The 22,372-nt window shown below is 42.2% G+C and overlaps 1 protein-coding gene across 1 annotated transcript in view; it reads left to right on the forward strand.

Moving 5' to 3' along the window:
* Positions 1-7,951: 7,951 nt before the first annotated feature.
* The window catches only part of SVOP (SV2 related protein), a 97,454-nt gene continuing 83,033 nt past the window's right edge, over positions 7,952-22,372 (forward strand). The window contains exon 1 of the mRNA XM_047761116.1: positions 7,952-8,166. Within this exon, the coding sequence (XP_047617072.1) occupies positions 8,132-8,166 (35 nt within the window). The 5' untranslated portion in view covers positions 7,952-8,131. The remainder of the gene's footprint in view (positions 8,167-22,372) is intronic.

The raw sequence follows: 22,372 nt of genomic DNA on the forward strand, positions 1-22,372 counted from the left end.
TTTGAAAACTCCCAATATATTTCTAGGCATCAAGAAGGGCAGAGCTGTGCACATTCTCAGGAAAGACCTGAGAAGGTGCTAAATTCTTATCTCTGGCTGTCCTTAATGTTCTGCGCAAGCAGAAAGTGAAGGCTAAGGCAGAGTTTTCAACTACTTGGCTGTGTTGACGGTGTGTCCCAACACACACACACACAGGACCCCTTGGAAAAGACTGAGAGATTTCGACACACACACACACACACACACACACACACACACACACGACCCCTTGGCAAAGACAGAGATTTATCAGTTCCAGGCATTTAAGAAAATTTCTATCCTGTCATTAGCTGATCACTAAACTCAGAGATTTCAGTGACCATACTTACAGGCCACTGACTGAAATTACAAATTAGTGCAAAAGAGTTATGAAATGGTACAATAAGCAGCAGTAACAACAAATCCCAAGGAGGAGAGAGGGTGTGATTTCCAGATAATATTAACATGTCCAGTTTTCAACAAAAATATTATTAGACATGAAAATCATTAAGGAAATATGGCCTATACACAGAGGGAAAAAAATTAATAGAAACCATCCCTGAGGACAGTTACCAGATAATGAACTTACCAGATATAGACTTAAAATCTATTTTACATACGTTCATGGAGCTACAGTAAATCAGATACAAAGAACTAAAGAAAAGAACAGAATAAAATTAAAGATTAATTAATTAAAATTAAAGAAGAACAATGTCTTGCTAAATAGAGAATACTAATACAGAGATAGGATTTTTTTAAATTTTATTGGTGTATAGTTGAGTTATAATATTGTGTTTAGAAATAGAAGTTACAAAAAGAAGTTCCTGTTGTGGCTCAGCAGAAATGAATCTGACTAGCATCCACGAGGACGCAGGTTCAATCCGTGGCCTCGCTCAGTGGGTTAAGGATCTGGCATTGCCATGAGCTGTGGTGTAAGTCACAGATGCAGCTCAGATCTCACGCTGCTATGGCAGTGGTGTAGGCCAGTGGCTACAGCTCTGATTGGACCCTTAGCCTGGGAACCTCCATGTGCCGTGGTGTGGCTCTAAAAAAAAAGTTATAAAAAGAAACCAAATAGAAATTCTGAAGTTGAAAATGACTGAAATTAAAAATTCACTACTGGGGAGTTCCTGTTGTGGCGCAGTGGTTAACAAATCCGACTAGGAACCATGAGGTTGCGGGTTTGGTCCCGGCCCTTGCTCAGTGGGTTAACGATCTGGCGTTGCCGTGAGCTGTGGTGTAGGTTGCAGACGCGGCTTGGATCCTGCGTTGCTGTGGCTCTGGCGTAGGCCGGTGGCTACAGCTCCGATTCAACCCCTAGCCTGGGAACCTCCATATGCCGCAGGAGCGGCCCAAGAAATAGCAATAACAACAACAACAACAAAGACAAAAGACAGAAAAAAAAAATTCACTACTGGGACACAACAGCAGATTGGGCAGAAGAAAGACTCAATGAACATGAAAATAGATCAATTGAGATTATCCATCTGAGAAACAGAAAGAGAAAAGGAATGAAGAAAAATGAACCTCAGATACGAACATATGCATAATGTGAATCCTAGAATAGACAGGAAAGTGAAAAGGACAGATAGAACATTTGAATAATGGTTCTAAATTCCCAAAATTTGATGAGAAATAATAACCTTACACATTCAAGAAGATCAGTAAGCTCCAAAGAGGGCAAATTCAAAGAGATTCACACCTAGAACACAACAAACAATCAAAAGCCGGGAGTTCCCGTTGTGACACAGTGGTTAATGAATCCGACTAGGAACCATGAGGTTGAGGGTTCAATCCCTGGCCTGGCTCAGTGGGTTAAGGATCCGGCGATGCCGTGAGTTGTGGTTTAGATTGCAGATGCTGCTCGGATCCTGTGTTGCTGTGGCTCTGGCGTAGGCTGGCGGATACAGCTCAAATCAGACCCCTAGCCTGGGAACCTCCATACCCTGTGGGAAGCAGCCCTAGAAAAGGCAAAAAGACAAAAAACAAACAAACAAAAAAATCAAAAGGCAAAGACAAACAAGAACATAGGGTACAAGTCACAATACTGTGCAAAGACCACATCTTTGATGACTACTTAGACCTTGGACTCTTGCTTGATAACCTTTTCCCTAGGTCTGTTCATGTTTACGGACTGCTGATGCACCTCTGCCTCTTGCTTATTTCATATCCCTCTGGAAACACATCATCTAAGTTATCACGGTTTTATTAAGAGAGTTTCAGAGTTTGTCTTTTGAGTCAGCTGCACAGATGTTCTCTCTGCTCTCTTCAGGCCTTTCTAATTGTAGATTTGACATCTTGTAGTTCATGGCAGCATTGAACATGTGACCAAGGGAGTCTTTTTTTTTTTTTTTTCTTTTGCTGCACCCGCAGCCTGCAAAAGTTCCTAGGCCAAGGATCGAACTTATGCCATGGCAGCAACTCAAGCCACTGCACCACAAGAGAACTCCTCTTTGAAGTTGCATGCCTTTACATTTTTATACATTAACTTCCTAGCCAAGCATCCCCTTTCTGCTGGCTCCTGTGGCAAAGTCAGGAGGTACTTAACATCTTCTAGCACAATGCCAGGAACCTAGGAGTGACTCCAGGAAGAGGTGCCATCCTACCAACATGGCTGGCAGAGCAGGGATCTATGAACAATGGTTTATTTTTCCCTTTCAGTTTTTTTTTTTCTTTTTTGGCCACCCCGAGGGGTTCGAGGGCCAAGGATTAGAAAGAAGCCACCTACATCACAGCTGTGGCAAAGTAGAACCCTTAACCTACTGTGCCTGGCCCGGGATGTATCGTGCATCCCAGGGCTCCAGAGATGCTGCCAATCCCCTTGCACCACAGCAGGAACTTCTCCCATTCATTTTTTTTAATCCAGTTTTAATTCCAAAGAAAAGAAGATAAATCTCTATAAATTTAAATCCATGGGCTTTCTTCTTAAAAATTAAATGCCTTTTTTTTTTTTTGGTCATCTCTTTAGGGCCGCACCTGTGGCATATGGAGGTTCCCAGGCTAGGGGTCAAATCAGAGCTACAGCTGCTGGCCTGCACCACAGCCACAGCAATGCCAGATCCGAGCCATGTCTGCAACCTACACCACAGCTCATGGCAACACTCTGAGCAAGGCCTTAACCCACTGAGCAAGGCCAGGGATTGAACCTGCATCCTCATGGATACTAGTCAGAGCTGTTTCCACTGAACCAGCATGGGAACTCCAAATGCCATTTTTAGAAATCACAGAATATTGTCCTGATAAAAAAAGGAATTCAGAACATAATTGATTGCAGGATTGTACATAACACTTGCTTTTTATATTCAGTATTTTAAGCTAAGAGACAGCCACGAGTCCAGCCTCTATTTTAAAATATTCACTTTTGTTTTAAGAATCTAAGGAGGGGTGGAAATCATGATGCATTACTCTGATGTGAAATAAAACCCATATGGCTTTTGGCATGCCCCCATTTCCCAGACAGATGGATAATGTGGTTATCTGGAAGCAACTGCCTTTATAATATTCCTATCTGCTCAGTGATGTCTCAAAGATCAGAGCCATATTTTTCTTGTCTGATAATCCCATCCAGATATACCTTTAGAAGAAGGGTTATCAGTGTGGTTCCCAGGCCAGCAACACTGATACCACCTGGGAACTTATTAGAAATGCAAACTTTCAGGCCTCACCCCAGGCCTGGGAGTGGAGCCCAGCCATCTGTGTGTTAACAAGCTTTCTGGGGGATGCTGACCCACACCAAAAGGAGAAAACCACCACTTTAGAAAAATATAACCCCATTTCTAAGAAAGAAAACATTTTAGCAATTAATTCCCTAAGTTTAAAAAATTTTTTTTTATTTTTTTATTTTTCAAGGGCTGCACCGGCAGCATATGTAAGTTCCTAGGTAGGGGTCAAATTGGAGTTACAGCTGCCAGTCACAGCCACAGCCACAGCCACAGCCACACAGGATCCGAGCCGCTTCTGCCACCTATACCACAGCTCAGGGCAATGCCAGGTCCTTAACCCGCTGAGCAGGGGCAGGGATCAAACCCGAATCCTCATGGATACCAGTCAGGATCGTTACCACTGAGCCACAATGGGAACTCCCTCAATGCCCATTCCATACTGAGCACTGTTCTTCCAGTTTTCAGAAGGTATATACCCCAACAATCTGCACAAGCAGGAAGGGAATATAAATGCACAGCTTGCTCTGGGCTGACTGTAGCCTGAATACGGCTTCGAGACCCCAGGTGCTAGTGGACAGAGAGAAAGGCAGATCCAATCAAGGAATGCTGTCTCACCCTTTGCCCAAGAAGCTGATAATCCTATGATGTAAAATCTCTTAATTTAAATGTTGGAAAAATTGGTGACCAATTTTAAAGGTAATTTTTTTTAAAAGAACAGCTTTATTGAGATATAATTCACGTACCAATTCACCCTTTTGAAGTGTACAATTTGATGTATTTAGTATATTCAGGGGGGTGTGAAAGCATTGTTATACTTTTTTGTTGTTGTCTTTGAAGTTCCTGGGCTAGGGATTGAACCCATGATGCAGTTGCTGCCTGTACCACAGCTGCGGCAACACTGGATCCTCAAGCCACTGCACCACAAGAGAATATCCATCATCTAATTTTAGAACATGTTTGTCCCTTCTAAAAGAAATCTCACATGCCTTAGCTGTCAATCCCCATTCCCTGCTCTCCAAACTCACTCTTAGGCAATGACTAATCAACTTTCTGTCTCTATACATTTGCCTATTCTGGATATTTCATGTAAGTGAAATGACATAATACGTTGCCCTCTGTGTCTAGATTATTCCACTTAGCATAATTTTTTAAGATTCATTCATATGATAGCATGAATCAGTACGTCATTTCTTTTTATTGCTGAATAATATTCTATTGTATGGATAAACCACATTTTGATCCATTCATCAGCTGATGGACATCTGGGTTGTTTCTACCTTTTGTTTTTATGAAAAAATGATGCTATGAGCATTCATGTACAAGTTTTTGTGTGTACATATATTTTCACTTCCTTTGGGTATATACCTAGGAGTGGAATTGGTACGTCATATGGTAACTCTGTGTTAAAATTTTTGAGGAAATACAAAAGTGTTTTGGTGGCTGCACCACTTCACATGCCCACCTGCCAGTGTATGAGGGTTCCAATTTCTCCACGTCCTCACCAGAACTAGTTATTGTCTGTCTTTTTGAGTCTAGCCATTCTGGTGGGTGTGAAGTGATAGTTCACTGTGGTTTTGATTTTCATTTCCCTAATGACTAGTAGCTTATGCCTCTCTTCTAGAACATATTGGCTATTTATATATCTTCTTGAAAGAAATGTCTATTCATATTCATTGCCCATTTTTATTTATTTACTTATTTATTCTTTAAATTTTTTTAGGGCTGCACCCTTAGCAATATGGAGGTTCCCAGGCTAGGGATCGAATGGGAGCCTCAGCTGCCAGCCTACACCACAGCCACGGCAACACCACATCAGAACTGCATCTGTGACCTACACTACAGCTCACAGCAAAGTCAGGTCCTTAACAAACGGAGTGGGGCTAGGGATCAAAACCGAGTCCTCATGAATACTAGTCAGGTTCGTTACTGCTGAGCCACAATGGGAACTCCATATCTTTTGCACATTTTTCAATTGGGTTGTCTTTTTTAAAAAGTCTTTTTTTTTTTTTTGTCTTTTTGCCATTTCTTGGGCCGCTTCTGCAGCATATGGAGGTTCCCAGACTAGGGGTCGAATCGGAGCTTTGGCCGCCTGCCTACACCAGAGCCACAGCAACGCGGGATCCGAGCCGCGTCTGCGACCTATGCCACAGCTCACGGCAATGCCGGATCCTTAACCCATGGAGCAAGGCCAGGGATCGAACCTGCAACCTCATGTTTCCTAGTCGGATTCGTTAACCACTGAGCCACGACAGGAACTCCAATTTTTTTTTTTTTGAAAAATTTTTTTTTTGTCTTTCTTTTTTAATCTTCTTTTTTTTTGGCCGTACCCACAGCATGTGGAAGTTCCTGGGGCAGGGTCAAAACCCTAGTCGAGGCAGTGACAATGCTGAATCCTTAACAGCTAGGCCACCAGGGAACTCCTATTTGTCTTTCAATTATTGAGTTGTAAGAGTTGTTCACTTTTTTTTTTAAGATTTTAAGGCCGCACCCACGGCATACAGAGGTTACCAGGCTAGTGGCCTAGCTGTAGCAGAGCTACAGCTGCCAGCCTACACCACAGCCACAGCAACGCCAGATCCTTAACCCACTGAGTGAGGCCAGGGATCGAACATGCAACCTCATCGTTCCTAGTCGGATTCATTTCCACTGCGCCATGATGGGAACTCCAAATTCTTCACATATTTTGAATGTAAGTCTGTTGTTAGTCATATGATTTTCAAATATTTTCTCTCATTCTGTGGGCTGTCTTCATTTCCTTGATGGCATCATTTGCAGCATAAAAGACTTTCACTTTGATATAGTTCAGCATATCTATTTTTTTCTTTTGTCACTCATGCTTTTGATGCCATGTCTGTGAAACTATTGCCTAACTCAAGGTCATGAGGACTTACTCCTATGATTTCAATAATTTTTTTCTTCTTTTTTTGGGGGGGGCCACACCTGCAGCATATGTAAGTTTCCAGGCTAGGGGTCAAATTGGAATTGCAGCTGCCAGCTTATGCCACAGCCGCAGCAACGCCAGTTCCCAGCTGCATCTGCGACCCATGCCCAAGATCCAACGCACATCCTCACGGATACTAGTGGGTTCTTAACCTGCTGAGCCACAATAAGAACTCTGATCTAATGATTTTATCTAAGAGTTTTACAGTTTTAAGTCTTGCAATTGAAATATTCTTTTTGATCCTTCAGGCTACTCAGAACCCTTCAGGCATCTCTTTGTTGCATCTGGCTTATGGTTGTAAAGTAACAAACTGTCAAGGTTTGCTTGGGGCTCAGCACTTTCCAGGACATGGAACTTTCAATGCTAAAACTCAAGTCCTGGGCAAACCAGAATGAGATGGCACTTTTACCAATAGACCTCCAAATTGCCAACTCTGATATAAATTTGTATCCCTACCCTCCACAGCTTCACGTAGATACTGAATCTCCTTCAATGAAGGATGTTTGTTTTCAGTTTAACAAGCATTTACTGGGTCTCCCAAGTGTAAAGTCCTGGGGTTGAGTGTAGCGAGGAATATTAAATTCCAATTTCAGTGTCCAAAAATAAAGTTTTATTCTTCCAGGTCCATGGGGGTACATCAGCAAAACTTTATGGAGCTTAAGTTCTAAAGAGGGAAGGGAGACACGGTCTAGTGGAAGGGGGATGGGAGAGACACTGAATTCATCAAGGACTGATGAGCCACTGAACTCAGGAGGATTTTGAAAGCAAGGATTTGTTTTTATTCATCTCTGATTCCTCAGGACTGTAGAAATCACTCACGAATGCTGCGTAAATGAGTGATCTTTGGCTTTCTCCTATTCCACTTACATTTTTTTTTCTTGATTCGTCTCACAAGACCTTCAGTCCTGTGGTGACAATGTCATGTCTAACTTGTTCTCTGTCACATGCCCAGTGCTTATTACAGTGCCTGGCACACAGTAGGTACTCAATAAGCAATGCTTTAATGCATGAATACATTAAAAAATTTTTTTTCGTTCTCTACATTTGCTATAGCAGCCTGTGTTGCAGGAATATTATACCGATAACAACCTTAATGAATTCCTGCAAATAAACATTTAGAGAGGCGTCGTCAACCAAAGACAGCTCATTGGTACCTAGACAGCCATTTCACAGGCTGGTGTGCCCTACAGGCAACCCAGTAAAATACCACCAGCCACAGAGAGCCTGTAAATTCCGCTAACCAGAAGGGCTCTCCCCGCCCCCTCTCCCCGCGCAGCTTGCTCTGCCCTCCTCCTCCTCCTCTCCGCCCACTCTCGCCGCGGTCTCCTGGCGGCGGCGGCTTTGTCTCGTGGGCTGGTCCCTGGCGGCTCCCTCCCCCGAACAGCTGCCACCGAGGGAAGAAGAGGCGCGGGAGCTGTCCAGCACCCCGGTGCTGAAACCTCGAGCGGCTCGTCATCCACCACCACCATGTAAGGGCCATGAAAAGGGCTCGTCCTGGCGCAGCGCGGACATGGAGGAGGACTTATTCCAGCTAAGGCAGCTGCCGTGAGTATCCTGGGGCCGAGTGAGAGGCAGATAGGCTTTCCTTTAAAAAACGAAAACCTGTAGGGGGGCCTCTCTGCATGGCTTCTTGAATTTAAAGGGAACTGTTTCAAGAGGAGAGAATTAGGCCTGGAGGAGACAAGCCATATTCCTACCCCACCAGCTCACCCTCTGTATCTCTGACTCAGTCCGATTTTTCAGATCCGTCAGAATTTTATGGAGACTACATGTGTTATGTTTTTCCTTTGAATTGCTCTCAATCCTAAAGGGATTTAGAGATCTGTGTTTTAAGAAAACATTAGCTGCTGTTTTGAAATGTGAACTGAATTGATGAGTCCATGCAATGACATGGGTCCTTTCCAGCCCTTCTTCTATGCTGTGAAATTCTTAATGTTTCTGCAAGGTCTTTTAGAAGGGAATGACAGTAATATTGCAAACTGGTTTCTAAAGAGCGGGGATCCCTTCCTAGAGAGGAGTCTTTGGCAAAGTCTTGTTTATGAAGTGTGTGAATGAGAGGGCTGCACATCCTTGCTGAAACCTCTTGCCTTCTCCTGAATGAAAGGCTTTGTAACAGCTGGCTGGAGTGAGACTCACTGTCAGGGCTATCCTTGGGAACTCAGAAATACACTACTTAGAAGCTTGGAATTTTTCAGGGATGCCAAATTTGCTCTGGCAATTTTGAGGGAATCAAGCAGTGGAAAGGACAGGGGCCTTGTAGAGGGCTTACGAATTTCTCTTACCGTAAGCTGATGGTGATTTGTTAAGCAAATTCCAAGAGTATGCTAGGGCATTAAAAAGAACATTAACAGGGGTTTCCTTTTCATTTTAATAGGCACTAGCCATTTGGCAAAATGGTAAAAGTGATTCAATTTGGAATTGTTGGAAAGGGTACATTATTGTTAGTATGTATGTATTTTCTTGACTCAATATCTTTTTCTCTCTAAGCCATTAAGGAATTCTCCCAAGTGACTTTTAGTGTGACTGATACAGCTCTCTGAGGTGCTAAGCAATGGAGGGTATTGTAATGTTTACTTCTTAATCTGTGTAAAATTAATTTTCAGTGAAATTTTTAATTAATTAAATTTTTACCTTTAAGTTTTTATTAATTGATCCACAAATAGCATATGTTATGTAATACAGCATTATTTCAAAAATGCTAAAGGATACTTACTCAGTTGTAGTATCCAGACTTCATCTATGAATACATAAAGATGTACATATCTGAGGGCATATTTCTCAAAGAAACCATACCACTTTCACTGAAAGTAAATATCATGTTTAAGAACCAACCTGTTATCTCAAAATAAAAAATAATTCGGCAGCTAAAAAATGAAATTTGGTACACAGAATAAGAATATATTGGAACTTCAGTTTTACTAGGATGAAATTTCAAATGCTGTTAGAGCATGTGAACTTTGCAAGATACTCAAAGATTTATGCATATTTCATCTGCTAATATATAGATATGGCACTATAGTGACAATTTCTTCCTTAATTAAAAAACTAGTAAGTTTTATTTAATTTTTAAAATTAGTTTAGTTTTTATACTAATATATACTAATAATATAATATATGCATAGGGTAAATAAGGTTCAAAAAGAAGCACAAGAATAAAAGTTAGTCTCTCTCTTCCCAAACCCCGGTATTGTTTCCAAATTCTTTTTTTCTGATTTTTATATATAAGTACATATAATATCTACTAGAGAGGCCAAATTGTGTACTGGTTAAGAGCATTGGCTCTTGCATAAGACAAATTTGGCTTCAAATCTTGACTGCCACTTCCTGGCCATGTGACTTTGAGCAAGTGACTTAATCTTTCTGAAACTCAGTTTCCTCAGCCATAAAATGGGAATCATAATTGTACTTAATTTATATGGTTATTGGAAAGATCAAATGAAATAATTGTGCTAAATGTCTGGCAGATACAAAGAACTTAACACATATTAACTATTATTTTTATTACACCTGAATAATAATTTATAAAAACAAACTATGGCAGTTCCTTGGTGACCCAGTAGATTAAGGATCTGGCGTTGTCACTGCTGTGGCATTGGTTCGATCCCTGGCCCAGGAACTTCTGCATGCTGCAGGCATGACCAAAAAAAAAAAAAAAGTAGGCTCTTTATGCTGGACTTCTCAAAAATGTAATCTGCAAACCCTGAATTACATTTTAATGATGTCGAAATTAGCCCTGAAACATGTTAATCTCAACTTATTAAAAAAAAGCAACAGCCGAGTGAATCTGAGTGGGTGACAAATCATGACTTAGGTGTTTTTTAAACAATACCCTGTGTATATTATTTACAGATTGCTAGCAACAGACTTCCTGAGAGCAATATGGTTTTTATAAAAAATAAGATTGCCTTGTAGAGGGATGGCAAGAGTGGACCTTGGAACAGTCTCAGTTCCTTGGAAGGCCAAGTGTTGTTAGACTGTAAGCCACTAAGTAAGTTACAGTGCAGGGGAGGGGAAGAGGGTGAGGGTGTCTAAGAAAATAGTCTTGTCTTGCACTGTGAGGCGCTTTTTGTCTACGGCCATACCACCACCTGAATGCACCTGATCTCATCTGCATTTTGGGGCACCTTTCACACAGCTCTAGGATGGGTCATTTGAGATAACAAACAACCTTTACCTTTCACCAGCTCTTAACTCAGGTACAGTGCCATGTACAGGACATTCAGGAGGCTGAGCTTTTGTGTCTAGTTTTGTCTTACTGTGCGATCTTGGGCAAGTCAGATTTTTCTGGGCCTCTTCTTTCTAGGATGATTTCTTTTTCTTTCTTTCTTTTTTTTTTTTTGTTTGTTTTTTAGGGCCACACCCATGGCATATGGAGGTTCCCAGGCTACGGTCTGCTCAGAGCTATAGCTGCTGGCCTATGCCACAACCACAGCAATGCAGGATCCAAGCCATGTCTGCGACCTACACCACAGCTCACAGCAATGCCAGACCCTTAACCCACTAAGTGAGGACAGGGATCAAACCCACAACCTCATGGTTTCTAGTCGATTCGTTTCCACTGAGCCACAACGGGAACTCCTAGGATGATTTCTCAAAAACAGGTTTTGTAGACTACCTTGATTGATTGATTGATTGATTCATTCATTCATTCAACAATTTTCCTGGGCACCATGATGACATAAAGTAGAATGGCACTTGCCAGAGGCTGGAGAATGGGAGTATGGGGGATCCATGTAATTCTTGAAAACTAGTCATTTTAATTTTCAAGATGAAAAGAATTGAATGGACAGTGGTGATGGTTGCACAACATTGTGAATATACTTAATGCCACTGAACTGTACTTTTAAAAATGGTTAAAATGGTAAATTTTATCTTATGTGTATTTTATCACAATTGACAAAAAATTGCAGCCCTCTTACCCCATCCTCCAGTGCCATGTTCTGCTTTTCTTTTTTTTCATAGCACTTATCACCTTTGAATATACCACATAATTTACTTATTTTCTGTTTAGTGTCTATCTTCCTTTACCAGCTTCATATGCAGGGGTCTAATGTATCCCATATATGTCCCATCTGATTCCCATAGAGACCAGTATATACATGCCAAAGGATTAAATAAAAACTTTATGAATGAAAAATCAGAAAAATCTGTCCATCAGCTTAATCATTCTCCTGGACAGTGGGGGCCACCATTATTAAGTTTTAGCAGCTAAACCATTGGGTCCCCATGAAAAAATCAGACATAGCCTTGTCTCATCATATTTGCCCTTCTGCTCCCCATCATCCCCTGCCATTAAATTAGGGAGGTTGGAAGAATGCAGTTTGACTTACTTTCACATGACTGCATTCTTGAAATGGTCCCAGGCAAATTCTTTGGACCCCTGGTAACCCGTAAGGATTCATTTTGGGTTCTAGAGAAAGAGCTGCAAACAGGTTTTATTTCCTCTAAATGAGGAGACTGCTGCACAAAGATAGGACCAGAGTAGAAGGCTAAAGTACATGTGAGATTCCATGCTGCCTCCCATGCCCCTGAGGCTCCCTGGGGCAAAAGGGAAGGATTCCTGGCCAAGGAGGAGAGATGGAGCTTCGCTGTCAGCTGGTTCAGGCAAAAAGTAGGGAATTATTGTTATTAGCCTAGGAATCTTCAAGGTTAACCCACCACAGTCTTTTAAAACCCCAAGTTCCATACAACTCAGTAACAGACAGTCAAAAAATGGGCAGAAGACCTAATCAGACATTTCTCCAAAGAAGACATAGAGGCACATGAAAAAATGCTCAACATTGCTAATTATTAGAGACATGCAAATCCAAACTATGATGTGGTACCACCTCATACCGATCAGAATGACCATCATTAAAAATTCTACAGGAATTCCCACTGTGGCACAACAGGATCTGCGGGGTCTCTGGAGCCTTGGGATGCAGGTTTGATTACTGGCCTGGCACACTGGGTTAAGTATCTGATGTTGCCATAGCTGTGGCATAAGTTACAGCTGTGGCTCAGATTCAAGCCCTGGCCTGGGAACTTCCACATGCTGCAGGTGCAGCCATAAAAATAAGTAAATAAATAAAATAAAATATATATTTTTGAAAAAAGGAATCTGCATTGCTGCAGCTGTGGTACAGAGCGCAGCTGTGGCACAGGGTGCAACTGTGTCTCAGGTTCAGTTCCTGGCCTGGGAACTTCCACATGCTGCGGGTGCAGACAAAAAAAAAAAAGTTCTCTAGATGGATGTGCCTTTTACCATCTGGTTTATACTGGTTGTTCTGGTGTAATTATTAACAGCATCTCTTTCACTCTTAAACCTGGCATTTTTAACCTCGATGCTATTTACATTTAAATCAGATGATACTTTGTCATGAAGCACTGTCCTATGCATTACAGGATGTTTAGCAGCATCCCTGGCCTCTACCCATAGAATGTCACAGTCATCAACCCCACCTCCCAAGATGTGACAATCACAGCTGTCTCCAGGCTTTGCCAGGGTCCCCTTGTTAGAACCACTGCTCTAAAGCGTTCTAGCTTAGACAATAAATAATTCCGTTTCTTTATTTCAGAGCATTTTCAGACCTCTATTTTATTTTATTTGTTTATTTATTTATTTATTTATTTATTTTTTATTTTGTCTGTTCTGGGGCCGCACCTGCAGCATATGGAGGCTCCCAGGCTAGGGATCCAATTGGAGCTGCAGCTGCTGGCCTACACCAGAGCCACAGCGACTCACACCACAACCCATGGCAACGCCAGATCTTCAACTCGCTGAGCAAGGCCAGGGATAGAACCTGAAACCTCATGGTTCCTAGTCGGACTTGTTAACCACTGTGCCACGACAGGAACTCCAGACCTTTCTTTAAACCTCACTTATCTGACCTTAGTCAAGAAGGGGACCTGATGTGTGTTCCCTTCCTCCATCCTCAGTGTATCTTTGGTAAAAGACTATAAGCTCCATGAAGGCAAGAATGCAGTCTGACACCTAGAAGGTCCTCACTGCATGCCCTTGAATGAAGGAGTGAGTGAAGAAGTTGCAAAAGATATAAGAATAAGTTGCAAACTGCCTGGAAAGTTGTAGCACAAGCTTCTAGTTCCCACAGGAAGTTACCCATCCACTCCACTGAGCCCACATCACAGAATGATTAAGTATGTGGGCTCTCTGCTCAAGCAGAGCTGGATTTGAATTCTGATTTTCCTGCTGACTTGGAAGGTAACCTTGGGCAAGTTTCCTCTCCAGGCCTTAGTTTCATCATCTGTAAATTGGGGGTAATAATAGCACCTACCTCATAGGTCATAAAGCTCATAAAATGCTTACCACATCTACCAGCACATGGGAGGGCTTAACAGATTTTAACTATTTGTTTGTGATCATTGCCTTTTGTCTAGAACATAAGCTATTGGTCCATTATCCAGGGAACAAGCTCAGTGCTATTCAGGTCAATGGCAGTGGCAGGAACATACAAAAAACAAAAGCAAAAACAAAAAAACTCCACAGAGAACTAAAATTTCCTTTAATTATAGACCTCTAGACATTCAGGAGTGAAAAGGGCCTTAAAAGCTGTCACATTCAATCTCTCCTACCTCATCTTTCCAATTCCAGGCAACAGGGCATCCAAGTAGCAGCTTCTAAATACCCATGGCCACCATAAACATCTTGTCAAAACTCAGATTCACGGGCCATGCTCTGCAGAAATGCAAAGGTCTGAAGAATGGGCAGGAATTGACATTTTAATTGGTTCCCTAGGGTTGTTCTTGGCCTCAGTTAAAGAAGCATCTGTTACTCAGTTACAATCATGGGTTCTGGAGTTTCCATCATGGCTCAGTGGAAACGAATCTGACTAGCATCCATGAGGATGCAGGTTTGATCCCTGGCCTCGCTCAGTGGGTTCAAGATCCAGCGTTGCCATGAGCTGTGGTCACAGATGTGGCTCAGATCTTGCGTTGCTGTGGCTGTGGTGTAGGCTGGCTGCTGTATGTCCAATTTGACCCAACCTGGGAACTATATGCCTTGGGTGTGGCCCTAAAAAGACCAAAAAAAAAAAAAAAAAAGATCATGGGTTCTGGAGCTATTCAGGCCAAGAACCTAGAACACTATATTCTATCTAGGGAACCTGGACCAACTGGTGTAAACTCGCTGAGCCTCAGTTTATTTGTCTATAAACTGGGTATGTTAACAACACTGTCCTCCTAGGGTTGTTGAAAAAGATTATATAAGATATGCTATTTGTGTATTATATGCAGTATATATAAGTATACGTAGACTTAGGCTTGCCCTTGGTATGCTGAGTGCTGCATATTAAATATCATTGAGTCCATTCATGCAGACACCTGCCTCTCTTAGACCACCTGTCATGAAGGGGAGCCCCCTGCCATCTAAAGCGGCCCTTTTTTTTCTTTTGGACACACCCATGGCACATGGAAGTTCCCCAGTGACCCAAGCCACTGCAGTGATAAGGCCGGATTCTTAACCCACTGCACCACACAAGAGAACTTCTAAAGCACTTTTTCATCTCTGGACTTCTCTTCCTGAGAAGGCTCCTTGTACTGAATTGAAATCTGCTCCCCTCTTTATATCCAGAAGTTCAAACTCTCTTCTCAGGGTCCACCTTGAACAAGCACCCTCGTTCACGTGAAAGAACTTCAAATATTTGAAGACAGGGGTTCTGACCCCTGAGAAAGACCCTTCCCAAATTAGGCAGATCAGCAAATTCACTGGTCTTGCCTTAAAGGAGACAAAGCAAGTCCATTTGTCAGTGACCTTGGCAGTGTCTGCAGCTCCAGGTCCAGCATCTAACTCCATTTGTCAGTAGGTTTCAGATTCCAAAGAAGTCCCAGTATGACAAATAGCTGAGTGCCTGGGACAAAGCTGAGGGGAGCTGGTCATCAGTTTTGCTGACTGAGTTTCCCAAACATGTGAACACATTATAACTCAGCCCTTTGCTGGTTAACTTTGCAGACAGGCCTCCCTGTGAAAACTCTTTGTGGACTGGAAGAGTGTGGGAGTCAGGGTAGGGGAAGGATGAATAACAAAAGTTTTAGAACCCCCCTCTCTGCCCTGCTGTAATCCCCTCCCACCCTGCTGTAATCCACCCCCCAACCCAAGCCACCATCATTTCTCAGCTGACCATACAGCCTCCTCCATCTCCTTGCCTCCTCTCCCCATCTTTGTGTGTTAATCATGCTTTTTATTTTCTGCATTCTGATGTTTTGGCATCTTGGGACCTAGCAGATCCTGGAGGGCGCTCTCCTCACAGGGTTAATTGGTAAATAATTTGCCTGCCAGTGCACCTTTCATATGCAAACAAACCAATCCAGAGCCACAAATCCATTTGACCTAATCACTTCAGGGCCAGATACCAAACAAGCAGGGACAGCCCCTTTGCTCAGAGCCTGGAGAAAATACTCAAATTAGCCAATCCTGAGCCTGCTTACCCTGCCTCATCTATTCCTTCCCTTGGGAACTGCAGTAAAGTCTCTTGCCCCAGTTTTTCCCATCACTCTTGCCTCTTTACCGACCCTGGTGTTGTCTCACTTGGCAACCTCCACCAGATGTGGCATACACTTCGTCTTGGATTGTGTGAGTATATAACAGAGTCTAATTTTTTCAGTGGCAATCATCTCTTGATCTATTGGCCTTGCCATACCTAAATAATGGTAAAAAAACCTGTGGTTTAAAACACAGGTTCCACAATCTGTTTCTTCTCTTGTGGAAAAATGTGTCTGAGTGATCTTCTCAAAATCAACTCTGATTGTCTCCCACCCTCTCACTCTTACTTGAAGCTTTCCATGGGCATTCCATTGGTCTCAGGATAACATGAGAAGTCCTCACTGTGGTCTCCAGAGCACCATCTGATTCAGCCTATTTCTCTGACCTCTACTCCTTGGTCCTACTTCTGGGTCTTTGTGCTGGCTGTTCTCTCTCCTCCTCCCCCATCCGTGTAGTGCTCTCCTGGTCCTCAGACCTCAAGGAAGTCTATCCTGACTGCTCTTCCCACGAGTCTTTCTTTATCTTGGCACCCTATTTGTTTCCCTCTCAAGATTCATCCACTTGCAAATGTATAATTATTTCTTTGTTTACTGTCTATTAACCATCTTCCCAACTAGGGAGGGAAGGTGTCTTTTCTCTCCTTTTGTCTCCCAGACTTCAGCACGTAGTCAGCACTCAACAAACATTTATTGAAATGCCAAAGGATGGTGCCAGGCTCTTTGAGATGTTCTCTCTATGGACTCCTTTAATCTCCATGGCAATCTTGTGAGATAGGAATTACCATCTCCCTTCTATCAGCAGGAAACTGAGACCCAGAGATATAAGGCAACCTAACTTCATAGCTACTGAATGGTGTAGGCCAGAGATTCAAACCCAAATCAGTCTGTCTGCAGAGTTGGGCTCTTCTTTCTACGACAAACCCTCTCTCCATGCAGGACATTAAATACTCCCCTGTGATAATCACAAGTAGGTATAAGCTTCCTTTTCAGTCTAATGGATTCATGAACGCAGGGGATAAATGTCCAGAAGCTCAGGTGAAAAGAGAAAAAAAATCTTCCTTATCTAAAATCCCCTAATCAGGTCTCAGACTCTAATTTAAGGTACAGAAATGAATTACGTGATGGTACAAGCAAAATCTTTAGCTTGACAGCTATTTCCTCAAGCACTTCTCTTCTTTCAATAGCAAAATTATGTAAAATAAATGTTCCCTGCTATTTTGGTAAATTATATGCTATATATACACAACAAATGCCAAGAAATTGTGAGCCAGCCTGTTTTGAAGTCCTCATATATTCAACATATGCCATTGCTATTTTCTTTTTCTTTCATATTACGTTTCCCCCCTTGGGAAATCTTGGCTCATGTAGTTGATAACTGCTTTTAGGAACCCAATCAATTCAAAATGTAGTCTGGCTTTCTGAGTATAATTTAATGTCAAAGGTCTTTCTTTATGTCTGTCTTAAAACAAGTTTTAATAAATGAAGGGCTCTGGCTCCTAGCGGATTGCCAGAGAAGGAATGAGAACAGATCCTGGTTTAAACTCCAGGGAACTGAGGTATTTCCTAAAAGTCAGATATCACAATGGCCTGTGTTCCATGCTCAAGACAGAAAGGTGACTTGGATGAGGTAAAAAATTCAAAAACTACAGAAGTATCCAAAATTAAAAATGAAAAGAATTCTTTCCCTCAAAACTCCCTATTCCCATGTAGTCTTCCTTCTCAGAAGCAACCGCTCTTAGGCTTCTTAAGTATCCTTCCAGAGTGTTTGACTGTAGAAGCAAAAATATCCTTTTTCTTTTTTCTTTTTGGCCACCCTGCGGCATATGGAGTTCCCACGCCAGGGATCAGATCTCAGCGGCAGTTTCCACCTAGGGCGCTGGATCCTTAACCCAGTGTGCCAGGCCTGGGATCAAACCTACATCCCAGTGCTCCCTAGAGGTTGCCGATCCCTTTTGCCACAGTGGGAATGCTAAAGCAAAGATATTTTTGAGCACATTGAACATACACACAAATTCCTTGGGCACCTGGTTAAAACGCAGATGCTGTTTCAGTCAATCTAGGTCAGGGCCTGAGTCTTGGCGTTTCTAAGAAGTCCCTAGGGAATGGATTTTCTGTTGTGGCTCAGTGTTAACAAACATGACTGGTATGCATGAGGACGGGGGTTCGATCCCCAGCCTCGCTCAGTGGGTTAAGGACCCGGTGTTGCCATGAGCTGTGGTATATAGGTCACAGACATGGCTCAGATCTGGCATTGCTGTGGCTGTGGTGTAGGCCAGCAACTGCAGCCCCGATTTGATCCCTAGCCTGGGAATTTCCACAAGCCATAGGTGCAGCCCTAAAAAGGCCAAAAAAAAAAAAAAAAAAAAAAAAAAGAAAAAGAAAAAAAAGAAAAGAAGTCCTTAGGGAATACTGGAGGCTCTGGTACTTAATTCTTCTGAGGACCTAAATCACAGGGTCATAGTCTAGTAATAACGTAATAATGAGCCCCAAAATCTTTTCCCGTTGGTTCTTACAACCAGCTTGTATGTATGTGTGTGTGTCTATTGCATTAAAATACACAACAGAATTTACCATTTCAGTAATTTAAATTGTGCAGTTAGTGGTATGAATTCCATTCACAATGCTGTGCCACTGTTACCACCATCCATCTCCAGAGTTTCCTCATTTCCCCAACCAAAATTCTGAACCCATTAAACACTAACTCTCCATTCCCCTCGCCTTCCAACAGCCCCTGGTGACCACTGCTCTGTGAACGGAACTATTTTAGGCTTTCTCTCATATTGGTGGACATGTGTAATAACTATCCTTCTGTGTTAGGCTTATTTCACTTAGCAAAATGTCTTCAAATTACATACATGTTGTAGCATGGGTCAGAATTTCCATCCTTTTTTAAGGCTGAATATATTCCATTCTGTGGATAGACATATTATCCATTCATCCACTGATGGACACGTCATTGTTTCCACCCTCGGCTATTGTGATACAGATCAGCAGAAATAAATTTTTAAATATTTTCTTTAATGGCTGCACCATCATCTACTTAATTACTCCTCTCCTGATGATTGTTTTTAGTTTTGTGTTATCACAGCAAATCTGCAAAGAACATGCTAGCACCAGAAGAGGATACAGTAGAGTGGCTGGGAGTGGGGACACTGAAGTCAGATAGCTTTGCCGAAGCCTCTTAGACACCTGCTGTGTAACCCTGAGCAAGCTCCCAGCACCTCTGAGCTTGAGTGTCCTCCTCTGTAAAATAGGAACAATGAAAGTGAGAAAAAATAAGAAAATCGACTCAAAGCACAAACACTGGAATTGGCACATGGCAAGCTAACAATCCATATAGCCCATTATTTGTAGGGTAAAAGGTTGCCTACCATGTCTATACCCACAATGAGTTGCCAGCACAATTGTGGGTGGGAGCACAAAGCCTTGAAAAAATTGGAAAGATACCACGTTTTACCTTCCCCAAAGGTTGCAGTGGTCGATGTTAGTCATAGAGGAAGCATGGCACCCTGGACGTCCTGGAGGAGAGGATGTGATGAAAGGGAGAGTGTCAGGCCACATAGCCATTTCCTCTTTAGCTGTCCCTTGGCTGGCCAAGGGCGAGCCATCAAACTTCCCTTCACCCCTGAAAAGGAATTGATAAGGTACCTAACTGTTGATTTCCTTCCTTTGCCCAATAATTCTCTATATTCCTATCTTCTACAAATACCTTGGGGAGCTTCTTATATTTTGGGGATTGCTTCTTGGAGACAGACAAGGTGTCCTACTCCTTTGCTGTTACCTCCCTGAAACCCACCTCGTACCACCCCTTGCTGGGCTACAGAGCTGGAATGTCACCTGCACATACCCTGTCCCCCGCTAGCCTCCCACTGTACCCAGTTTATTTTATTTGTAGCATTTCTCACGATGTGCAGGATATCTATGTAGTGATCTATACATCCACAGATATTATATAAATACATATTTATTTATACTTTAAAATATATATGTATTTGGGAGTTCCGTCGTGGCGCAGTGGTTAATGAATCCGACTAGGAACCATGAGGTTGCAGGTTCGATCCCTGCCCTTGCTCAGGGGGTTAACAATCCGGCGTTGCCGTGAGCTGTGGTGTAGGTTGCAGACGCGGCTCGGATCCCGCGTTGCTGTGGCTCTGGCGTAGGCCGGTGGCTACAGCTCCGATTCAACCCCCAGCCTGGGAATCTCCATATGCCGCGGGAGCGGCCCAAGAAATAGCAACAACAACAACAGACAAAAGACAAAAAGACAAAAAGACAAAAATATATATATATATATATTTGTAAACAACTACATACTAATTATAATTAGTTATATAAAAACATAAAATGCATGTGGATACATACACAGATTTTTTTTTTTTTTTGTCACACCTGCGGCATATGAACATTCCCAGGCCAGGGATCAAATCTGAGCTGTGGCAATGCTAGATCCTTAACCCACTGTGCCACAGTGGGAACTCCATGCACATAAAATTTTTCAATTGAGGTATAGTTGATTTATAATATTATATTGGTTTCAGGTATACAATATAGTGATTCACAATTTTTAAAGATTATACTTCGCTTATAGTATTATAAAGTATTGGCTATATTCCCTGTGCTGTACAGTATATCCTTGTTGCTCATCTATTTTATACATAGTGGTTTATAGCTCTTAATCCCATACCCCTAATTTGCTGCCCCCCCCTCACTGGTAACCACTAATTTGTTCTCTATATGTGTAGGTAGGTTTCTTTTTTGTTATATTCACTAGTTTGTTTCTTTTTTTAGATTTCATATATAAGTAATAACATACAGTATTTGTCTTTCTCTGTTTGGCTTGTTTCGCTAAGAAGTTAACATCCACGGCAGTGTTAAGACTTGAGGGTTTAGCAGGCTTTTGGGGGGGGGATGGTAAAATACACATAGCATAAAATTTACCATTTTAACCATTTTTATGACTACAGATCTGTGGTATTAAGTACATTCACATTATAGTGCAACCATCACCAGCATCCATCTCCAGAACTTTTTTATCTTTCCAAACTGGAACTCTATTCCTATTAAACACCAAGTCCCCATTCTTTCCTCTCCCAGCCCGTAGTGACCAATATTCTCCTTTCTGCCTCTCTTGAGTTTTTTTTTTTTTTTTTGTCTTTTTAGGGCCACACCTGCGGCATATAGAGATTCCCAGGCTAGGGGTTGAATCAGAGCTGTTGCTGCCAGCCTACACCACAGCCACAGCAACTACAGATCCGAGCCACGTCTGTGACCCATACCACAGCTCACGGCAACGCTGGATCCTTAACCCACTGAGTGAGGTGAGGGATCGAACCTTAGTCCTCATGGATACTAGTTGGGTTTGTTAACCACTGAGCCACGACGGGAATTCCTCTGTCCCTATGATTTTGATTACTCTTAGCATCTTATATAAGTGGAATCATGCAGTATTTGTCTTTTTGTGGTTAGCATATTTCACTTAATATAATGTCTTCAAGGTTCATCCATTTTATAGCATGTGTCAGAATTTCCTTCTCTTCCTTTTTGAAGTGAATAATATTCCATTGTATATCTAGACCGAATTTTGTTTATCCATTCATCTAGTGATTGACACTTGGGTTGTTTTCACCTTTGGACCATCATGAATAGCGCTTTTGTGAACATGCTCTGCACAATGCTATGCAACTCTCACCTCCATCTAATTCCGGAACATTTTCATTATCCCAAAAAAGGAAATTCTGTACCCAGTAGGTACTTACTCCCCACTCTTCTTTCCCCAGCAGGTAGCAACCACAAATCTGCTTTCTGTCTCTTTGAATTTGCTTCACATAAGTGGAGTCATACATACATGACTCTGTGTGTCTGGATTCTTTCACTCAGCATCATGTTTCCAGGTTCATCTGTGTTGTAGCTTGTGACAGTGACTTGAGGACTTTTTACAGTTGTTGTTGGAGACAGCTCATAGCAGGTCTAGAGAGCAGATTAATTGTCAAATATTCAGGAAATCTCAGAGCCTGCTAATATAACCATTGAGAGCTTAAAATTGGGTCGTGGTGGGAGTATTTACCCCATGGATATTGGCAAATATCCAGTATGGTTGGGGGTGGTTATTTGAAATTCAGTTTGGAGGCACTGACATCAGAACATCCCAATAATCTCCATCAGCATCATGCCCCAAAGCTACCCCAAATAAATACATACTCTGAATAAAACAGTGCTCTTGCTGTGCAAGTGTTGCTGAAATGAAGCCCCAGATTCCAACTGCTACCCAGATTTC

The sequence above is a fragment of the Phacochoerus africanus genome, chromosome 15, assembly GCF_016906955.1.
Source record: "Phacochoerus africanus isolate WHEZ1 chromosome 15, ROS_Pafr_v1, whole genome shotgun sequence".
Taxonomy (NCBI): Eukaryota; Metazoa; Chordata; class Mammalia; order Artiodactyla; family Suidae; genus Phacochoerus; species Phacochoerus africanus.